At 38.1% G+C, this 10,202-nt stretch overlaps 1 protein-coding gene across 6 annotated transcripts in view; it reads left to right on the top strand.

Moving 5' to 3' along the window:
* Positions 1-10,202, top strand: part of PMS1 (PMS1 homolog 1, mismatch repair system component) — an 80,586-nt gene that overhangs the window by 23,398 nt on the left and 46,986 nt on the right. Inside the window, exon 1 of one of the 6 annotated variants that reach the window (XM_025193109.1) lies at positions 41-163. The exons of the other annotated variants lie outside the window; for them this stretch is intronic. Within the exon in view, the coding sequence (XP_025048894.1) occupies positions 119-163 (45 nt within the window). The 5' untranslated portion in view covers positions 41-118. Of the gene's footprint in view, positions 1-40; positions 164-10,202 lie in introns of those variants that run through there. 6 annotated transcript variants of the gene reach the window in all.

Here is a 10,202-nt window from a genome sequence, read left to right as displayed (position 1 = left end):
CCGGGCCCACCCCTCTTCCCCTTCCACAGCCACGTTGGGGTCCACGCACCTGGATTGGGCCTCCACCACATCTCTCCAACATGCTGGATTGGGCTCACTGACTGGATCCCACCTGTGGATGAACTGGGCACTGCCCATCCAGACCATGCCACTGCCCATCCAGGTGAAAAGGTTCAACACCACTGTTCTATACATTAGCTTGCTTCTTGTTAGACCTAGTCTCCGTATCCTTTCGACTGGTTCAAATTCAAAAGTACAACATTGGCATGACCGAAGTACTGCTGAAATTTAAGGGTGCCTGTACACGTGCTGGAAGGCTACTCTGATGCTCTGTAATTATTGCGCATTGGAGCAGACTCAGTAGTCTGCTGGATTGTGCTAATTAGTGCACTCCAGCCAGCCTCCATGTTTCATGTATCAGCGTCCCCACGCTTCAGAATGACGGCAGGGGCACTTTATAGAAAGCTCATTCAAACTATAGTTAAAGTGCCCTCACCGCCATTTTTGAAGTGCGGGGATGCTGATACATGAGACACTCTGGATGCTTTAATTAGAGCAGCTTTCGGAGCTGCTCTAATTAAAGCGCCCCCTGTCACCCCTGGAGTGCATGTAAAAACACCCTTTACATGCAAACATTTAAGAATTTGTTAAGAACAGAGAGGAGTTATAGTCTATGGCTAGGGCTTCTAGGTGCATTAGTAATCCATGTAAAACTACTACTAGAGTGCTCAAAGTATCTGATAGGATTTTACGTCATTGCAGATGGTTCTTTCATATGTCTTCATCTCTGACTTAGTTGCAGGTTGTTATGACTTGATTCTTCTTTGTCTCTTTCTTTTTCCTCAAACTCTGCCAAGTCTTTCTCCACTATATTTTAATGCAAGCCATTTGTTCTTACTGGTAACCTTGAATGCATCTCTTCCTTATACTATTCTTTTTTTCTGGACATTAATACAGGAAATATCACTGTGTTTAAGTTTCCTTAACAGTCACATTTGTTGTGGTGTTATATTGTCTAGTTTCCCTCAGCTAGTATGACGGTAGCCACAGTCAAAACCTTCCTCATGCTGAAGCTTGCCACAGGGCAAATTAAACATTTTATATTTTTATTAGAGGGGGGAAAAAAATACCTTGAAAATATTTTTATCTTTCTCCCTGCTCAAATTTAGATTTTAAAAGACTTTAGTCCTTAGTTTGGTTGTTTTGAGGGCTTGTGATCCTTAGAATAAAGTTGTGGGTTTTGGTATTTTTTGTTGCTTATGGGAATCTCACAATTAAGAGAGCTAGTTACTTTTTAAAAAAATCAGGAAGTTGTTTTTTGGGTTTTTTAAAAAATCTTATGCTGAAAATTTCTCCAATCTATTGGCTTGGGAAAGAAGTGGTTTTTTATATAAATATAAAAATGTTTCATGGCTTGTAATACTTAAAAATGTGATTCTGCTTTTGAAACTGACTGTAAAAATTGCAGGTTTTGTTTGTTGCCACTCACTCTTCTCCAAACTGGATGTACTTATCTGAAAAATAAGAAGACATTTTTCAACCTGTCAATCATGTCAGTTTGCACTGGGCTCTAAGTGCGCTGCATCATTACCAGAAATGGTATTTCTGCAGACTAGTTACACTTCTGCAACTCCGTTCTGAAGCTCCATCATCATACTATGTTCTCTGGGGTACCAGTGAACTCGTATTGATCTTTGTTAGGTTTTAACAGCTGCAGATTTGTATGTCTAAACCATTGTTTTGCTGAGGGACAAGTAGGATTAGATTTTAACTCTTGTCTATTTTTGTTGGCTTTGCACAACAGAAGCAAACTACATTAACATTTGTTTTGCCTACAGAAGTTACTCATAAAGCGCACAGACAGATTTGTTGAGTAAGAAGGTGCCATTTTTACAGTCTGTTTTTAGAACAGAACTCTATCTCAAAGCTTTGAAAAAAATAGAAATTTAGGTGGGGGAGGAGAGAGAGAAGAATTCTGAAGATGGGGAGGGCGGAAATAGTAAGAAAATGTTGAGCATACAGTGTAGTTAATAGAAAATCAGTAGGATCCTGTAGATAAAGAATTGGGATAGAGGGAAAATATTCACCATTAGTACTTTGGTTCCTTTGATCACATCCTACATAACTTGAATAATGATCATGTGTCTGCTTGAATAATGATTGTGATAGTCCTTCAGATCCAGTCTCTTTAAATTGGAATGTGGCAATGTTGGTGTGTTTAAAATACTTCATGATCTAAAACATGAAGATTTAGAAGCCTAGCTTGTTCAGTTGGTAGACTTGGGACCATTTTATGTTTGCAAAGACAGTAATGGCCAAATGATCTTCTCATACAAGAGCTGCTTGATGCTTCTTAAATGGTGGTCTCAGTCCAGTTTCTTGTGAACAAATATCTCTAACTGCATACCAGCTGTTTCAGGAAAGCTATCAAAACTGAATTATCTTGGCCTTTCCTAAAGACTGATTGATCTTCTTATCCTCAGAGGTAATCGCCACAGTGCAGGACTCTTGCACTCTGTAATATGGAATAATAGTAAACCATCACTGCTGCTACTTGCACTCTGTACTTGCTCTAAGAATACAAGTGACATTGATTTTTTGGGGCTGTCTATCTTGTGTCTTCTCCCAAGCTATAAATTTATGTAAAATAAAAATGAAAATAGGAAAGGAAAATCAAAGCTGCTTACAGATTTTTCAACACAAGGGGTCACTCATCAGCTGTTGCTCACTGCATATTTGTACAGTATTGAAATAGTCTGAATACAGGTTTTATTTTGTTCTTCACTTTGTATTCCTTTTGCTGCCTGATTTCACTCTAGCTTTTAGAGGGTCTTCTGAATTCTTACGTGTAAAAGCTTTCAGGTTTTCTACCTGCAGACTCTCTTACAGCAATACTACTGTGCATGGAGGCTAAAGAATAGCACTACCACAAAACTAACTTAATCCAGATGAATAGATTTGTCTCCCTTGTGTTGTTTCTACGAGATGACTGTGCACTAGAAAGGTACTCTAGCATGTATTATTTGCTGTAAGTATTTTAGGTTATTAATGTGTTTGCTTGAAATACCCAAGAATAAGAATAGACAACAGTTTAGGATACCAGTAATTCTCATGGAATATGTGTCTTTATGGATAAGATAATGTAGTAAATGTGTACATGTAACAATTCAAAGCGAGACCTACGCCGGTCTGATATTAAATGTCTGCTACCAACCCACACCCGATATTATACAAACAGACCTGAACCCACAGCTCGAATTAGTAAGTCTTCTTACCCGTGGACTGACCCGACCTGCTTTAGACAAACCCGCGACCCGACACACGCCGCTGACAGACATGAAAAAAGAAAACCATGCTTTTCCTGGAAGCAGCAGCATGTTAATTCAACCTGGCTCCACAGCATATGTATAGATTGGGTGTTTCAGCTAGGCTTTTTGGTGATTTTATCTAATAGCTGATTCAGTCTATTCAGTCAGCTATTAGATAAAAGCACCAAAAACCCCCTGCTATAGCACCTGATCTATACAGCTGTTGGGCGAGCCCCGTCAAACTGATACAGTACCTCTTCTGGGCATGCGTTAGGGAACTGCTGACAGAGATGAAAAAAAAACAAACCCCGAAATGTGCTTTTCCAGAAGAAGCAGCGTGTTGGTGTTCAGAATGGCTGTGAAGGAGACATAGATTTCATAGACATTAGAGGCTCACAAGATTGAGTCCAAAATGTGAAGTAGTTCACATACCCAACCAAACCCTGTTGCAGCCAAAGTGATGGTGGGGGGGGAGGGAGCAGTGGCTGGGTGAGAGCCTGAGGGCTGGAACTTAACCCCTCGTAGGTGGCACGTGGCCTGCGGGTTGCAAGTTGGACAGCCCTCATCTAATGTATTGCATTGCAGGGTACCAAGAAAATGAATGGTAAAAACAGTACAAACCAAGGAAAGCCTTTAACCAAAGGCCATCACTGAGTAAGAAATGAAGGAAAGTGAGAACTCTAGCTTTTACCTCAGTGTGGGTGTAGTGTGCATAGAGTCCAAAACATTTAAAAGTAAATGTCTAAGGTTAGGTATTTAAATATATTTAGCTACCTGCTCACATGGCAGGTGCTGAGCATATTTGAAAATCAGGGTTTGTATTCTGCCACCTAAAGGATTTAAGTCTTTAAGCGCACCAGTTGGGAATCCCCACAGACACCAAAACAGCGATCCTCAACCAAGTGCCATGAGGTCCTTGTAAGGGTGTCACAGGGTGTCATGCAGTATTAGGATCGTTACATGGGTAAACAACTACATGATTTATAAGATAAACCCGGAGATTTCAAATAGGAGATTTCAAATCCACAGCATCAAAAATATTCTGACCTGTTGTCGTCTTTCTATGCTCTTTACAACAGATGAATTGCTGTATTATTTTTCCATAATCAAAAGAGTGAAAGCTAAGAGCTGGTATTTTCTCAGAAGTATTTTGAGTTTATTGTGAGGGTGTCTTGAGTATAAAAAGGTAGAGAACTACTGCTATAGAGCATGTTGTTGTGTTACCACTTATTAAACAGTGGGTACTGTGTTACTTTTGAAGAAGCTTTCTAGAATTTATTTTCACCTTTAGGCAGTCTAGTTTGACTTGTCATACTGGTTTCTTAGCTTATGTGAAGAAATAACAGCTCTTCCTGCCTTTAGCTTATTTTGTAGTAAAGTAAGGAAATATATATATATATATATATCTTCTTACTCTTCCTGGCATTTATTTCTGTAGTATTTTTATAAATTACTTTCAGAAATAGGGAGTACTTGGCTGCTTTTGTTTCTGTTCAAAATGTTTTGTTTTCATTAGTAATACATAATGAAACACTTTGCAGGTCAGCCCTTGAAGTACTATAGCTATTTTGACAACTTGGATTAGTTAGTGCTCCTTTTTATGAAGGTTTATCCTGCCAAGACATTCTTTGAATACTGATAATGTTGATCTTCTTGCCAGTTTGGTTATGTTAGAAAGAGGTATTTTTCTTCTTTCATCACCACGTTCCTTGAAAGCATATTGAATAATGAGACAGCCGAATGGGAATAATTTACAAGAGGATTCAGCGAGTTTATTTAAAGTTAACATTATCTGGAGAAGCACTAGGAATGTTCCAGAGTTAGCTACCGTTGTTTAAACAGTGTTAAACTCTTTCACCCGAAATGCTGTGTTCCAGCCACCTGTAATTTCCTGTTATAATTGACTCGTTAAAAGGAGGCTGTCCCTTGGAATTGTAGCTTTCTCGTAATCATTGCATCTAAAAGCAGTGCCAGGTTCTTCTTGGCCATTTTAAAAACCGTAACCTCTAGTTAAATTATTAATATGCTTGGGAAATATTTGTATTCAATGAGGCTTAGTGTTTGTGAAATTCCTTAACGTGTTGAAAGGAAGGCAATATGTATAGGTCATAATGAGTATTTCATTCCAGGCATCTGTTTCCCCTCCTGTCCCTCACAACTTCTAAAAATGAGAAAGTTGCATTTTAGGCTCTGTTGTTTTAGATGCAGCACTATTGGTAAAATTTATTGAGATGTTGTTTCCTATAAGCTCCGTTGCCCCGCAGAAATGTTTTAGAAGCAGAACCAAGCAGCAAGGGAGTGCAACTAGAGCTGTGATAACCTGAGGCTGGAAGGTAATCTTTAAGCAAAGGGTCGAAGAGATGACCCTTCTCCCAAACACAGCTTAGTAAGTGAATGGGGTTGGGAATCAAACTGCTTTGTAAGGGAGGAATCAGTTGGAGTATCAGGGCAATAGGTAGGTATCACTTCGCATAATATCACTTGTGTCATGCCTAGTCTTCTTTCTGGATCTTGCACCAAGTAAACTTCAACCATACCTAAATCTAGGGCCACAAAATACAGATTTACTAACTTTACCAATTCCTGTATTAGAGAAACCTGCCTAAAGAATCAGATTAGTTCTTTATATTTTTAAAATACAACAGTCAGCAGTTTGGTCCCAGATAGTTTAAAGCCTAGCTTTGTGTTGATTTCTGGAGGTTGGGGGAGTGGGAGCCAAGAGAGAAATTTGAACTCTGTGTGCCTTATCTGGAAAATTCATGTTTTTGGTGTCTCTCTATCTGGCAGCGAGCTTTATGATAGCTTTACACGAATACTGTTGTCCAAATAATGCCTTAGTTTCCTACTGTTCATCCTGATACAGTATAAGGCGTATAAACCTGGAAGTCCCTCCTTTGAGTCCAGAATTGTCCAGAATAGTCTTTAGTGCTTAACTTCCTGCAGAGAGTCCATAACCCTAGTTAAAAATACTAATTCTTTTTAATTAGTTTAAATTTTTCTGAGGTCTTTGCCTCAGTGACATCATCCTATGGCGATTAATTTCCACAATCTAAAGATGCACTATGAGGGGAAATTATTTCCTTTTATTAGGTTTGATTTTGCTGCTCTCAGTTCCATTGCAAGAACTCTAATTCTCATATTATACAAGTTAGGGCTAGATTTTTTAAAGTATTTAGGCACCAAACTCATTGATTTGTCTAAATACCATTTAAAGTCTGATTATTGGTGAATGAAAGTCCTTCATCTGTCATTTTAGTGTTTATTTTGAATATTTTCATCGTGACTCCTAAGATTAACTGTAAATTTTCAAAGTTCAAGGCTTCTTTGCAGTCTTGTTGCCTATCTCTGTGTCTTCTAATTCTGCAGTTGCTTTTCATTTTTTTGAGATGGGGTAACCACAATTGAATCCAGCATTGCAGATGAGGAAAAGCTATTTATTTTAATAATACTGTTATAGTGTTTTTATATATTCTGTTCCATTCCTTTCTTTGTGCATTTGATCATTTTTGTTCACTTTTTCAGTTCCTTCCATGCGTTATATTGAAACCTCCATTTAGCAAACCCCAATACTACCTAGTCTTTTTTCCTGTATTGATAAAGTCAGTTTTACACGATCTTGAACTAAGCTCTAAAACATGAGTCTAACAATGTTGAATTAGGCTTCTAATAATAATAGCCTCAAAGAATACAGTTGAATTATGATGAGTGGGTGTTCATAAACTTGATGTTTGGCTGAATTTGATATTTAAAATATATTATTTTCTCAGGACAAATGACAATGTAATTATACTGGCACAACAATAGGAATGCAACTGTTAATTGGACCACATATTTAGAATTCCTGTTTAGTAAAATTGGCTCTTCCAAAGGTGCAGTTTACTGCTTTATTTTTCTCAATATTTTTGTTTTGCATTTTGTTTATAATGAAGGTATATACATCTGTCATTTTAACAGCTATCAGAGTAATAGCTTTGAATCACAAGCTTTTCAAAGTTCTGTATACTTTGGGAAAAACTCCCATTGACTTCAGTATGCTTTGGATCAGGCAGTAGAGAAGTAAAAGTGGGGAATTGGTGCCTTATGGTTGGAATTTTTCTTTTGAGAAGCAGATCTTTTGTGTGTGTGCTTGTAGATTTGTGATCTTCATGCATAAAATCCTTCTAGAAGCACTTTAAGGCTGAAGCATTCTTCAAGATAAAAGTAGGAGAGTTCAGGAACCTAGCTACAGTATGGCGATCCCACAAACTCTACATTTTATCCTCAGTTTCCAACTTACTGTTCTTTTTAATTCAGAGAGAATTCAGGTTTTGTAAAGGTGCTTTATTTGAAGTATTACAAACTGCATACCGACAGAAGTGACATATCCTCTACACTTGCAATATAGGCTTTCTTAGTACTGTCCAGCCAGTGCTCTGCAATCCTGACCTGGAGAGTAATTTAGTCTTTATGTTCATTCACTCTTGAGTATATCTGCAGGATAGGCAGAGAGCTAATTATGGTGTTTTTTTGTGAAGTGGACACCTGTCCACAAGAACGTATACTGAGACTATCAACTCATTTTACATCAGCAACTGAACAGCTGTCAGATGGTAACAACTTTCGATCACCACCAACCTGGGCTGAATTTGAACTGGTGACCTAGAGGTGAAATGCTCTATATCCTATTACTAATTCCTTGAGGCCTCTGGTTTCCCATCCATCACAGTTTTCAAATGACAGTGCATATCAGAATTCTGTTAACAATAACTGGCTCAGATACACAGTATGTATTTCAATATCTAATACGTGCTTCAGGTTTTTTTGTATGTTATATGCTTAAGGGAGAGATTAGTAGAGGAAAACAAGAGCCTGTTATTGTCGTAAGTTCTTGGAAGTGAGCCTTTTTGTTAGCAAAGTTGTGCTCTTGCAGTTGTTTTGTTACAGTGATGTTTTGTGTTGCTTTGATTAATAACTACCAAAATGAAGTGTTTTGATGCTTTTTAAAATGACATTCAATTCTCAGTCTCCAGTTATGCCATCCTGTAATCTTACTGATTTTATATATATTTTTTCATGACAAGAAAGTTAAATGAAATCTAGTGTAAAAACAGTCAACAGTAGTTTTTATTTGAGTAACTCTGCTTCAGAATTGGCTATGACAAGTGGAATTGGCCCAGGGCTCTCGCTCTCGCTCTCTCTCACTATGTAATAATAAAGAGTCAGTCTATGGTATATTATCTCCCTATATGAGAAGTGGAAACTTACTTGCAGACTTTCTTCTTTATTCTGTCATGGGAGTAGTTGGTCAGCCACCCACATTAAAATAGGTTCTGTAGATCAGTTAGAACTTCTTGTAGCTTCCTCCTAAAATCTGTGAATCCTGAGGCCCCTGTTGGAGAGCAGTGCCATCTACATGGAGCCCTCTGCCCCTGCAACGCCTCTCAGTTCCTCTTGATATCCACCTTAACAGCTTTTTGACAGCATGATTCTCAGGCCTCAAGTTGTCAAGGGCTTCTCCAACACCTGCTTCTCCAGAATGCTTCCCTCTTTATCAGGAGGGTGTGCTCACATTGCAAAGGGGAAACCTGAGTAACCAGTGCTGACTTTGACAAAGTCAGCATTTAACTTTACTCAGGAAATCCCTAAGGATTGGTGAACAGTGCATGCAGCATTGACCATTTTTCAACCTCGAACATAGCATGTCCCTGTCCCACGTACACTAACTGTTGATGCCTGCTGTAGCAAGTGAGGGGTTGGTGTCTGGAGAAGGAGTAGATACCATGAATTTCTCCATCCTTCCTATGGAATTGGTAGGACATTGGATTCTTAAGGAGTAAATTTTAAGTAATTGAACTAAGCTGAAAGTTTGGGGAACACATTGTCTTTTCCGTCCATCTAAAATGTAAATGTTTTCCACTGATTTCTCTTTCTAACAGATGATTGTGGAAAAGAACACTTTTTGTAATTTGCAATTTGTTTTTAGAAAATGCACTAGTTTATAGTGTGGAGTAAATAAGGTAACATTAATAGTTTTCAAGAATGTGATTATTAACGTTTGTATCATTGTGACTTTTTGAACTTGGCTCACAGCTGTTCTTCTCCAGAGAATATGCCTGCTCTTACAGCTAGGTGTCTGTTACTGTAAGCAAAAGAACTTGCACACGCTGGAAATTAATAGAGATTTCTTTTTTCATCGTTTCCCATCCTATGAATGTAAATTCTAGATTTTATGTTAGGGTTAAGGTTGCTATTGTTTACATGTGTCCTTTTAACTACTAATTTGTGATGGTTCAATTGAGTTTGAGTTTCACTGAAATCAACTGGACATAAATTTGTTCTGAAATGTAATTATCACTTTTAAGGGATGGCCTAAATAGAGATGTTTTCCTGAGTTAAGGCCTACAATACTAAGGTGGTAGCACTTCTAGAAACACCTATGCCAAATGGATGAGAGAGACCTTCTAGCGTTGTTTTGTAGTGAGGTTTTTTATTATTGAGATTTTATTTTTACAAAAAGTACTGCAGTGTACTTCAGTATAGTTAAATTGGGGATTGCTGTATAGCTGTCTGTCTGTCTATGGGTATGTTGTTACTTTTCCAGAATTTTCTTCTGACCATTTTCAAGTTCATTTTTAATTTCTGTTCTCACCTTTTAGAGTTACCTTTTGCATTAGAGTTACCATTAGCAGTTTATAACACTTTGCACTTAAACTGTGTCTTCACAGCAAATGTCCTTCAGGTGAGGGGGGAAAAAAGAAGCTATGATCTATACAGACGTTGAGTGAGCCAGCTCACACTAACACCATTAGTTTGAATCGGCTATTAGATAAAACTGCCAAAAGGCCCCACTGAAGCACCCAATCTATACAGATGGTGTGGAGCCAGGTCAAATTAACACATTTCTTCTGGTAAAGC

Source organism: Alligator sinensis, unplaced genomic scaffold (assembly GCF_000455745.1).
Source record: "Alligator sinensis unplaced genomic scaffold, ASM45574v1 scaffold555_1, whole genome shotgun sequence".
NCBI lineage: Eukaryota > Metazoa > Chordata > Crocodylia > Alligatoridae > Alligator > Alligator sinensis.
Note: the sequence above shows the minus strand (reverse complement) of the source record. Positions and strands in the feature narration are given on the sequence as shown.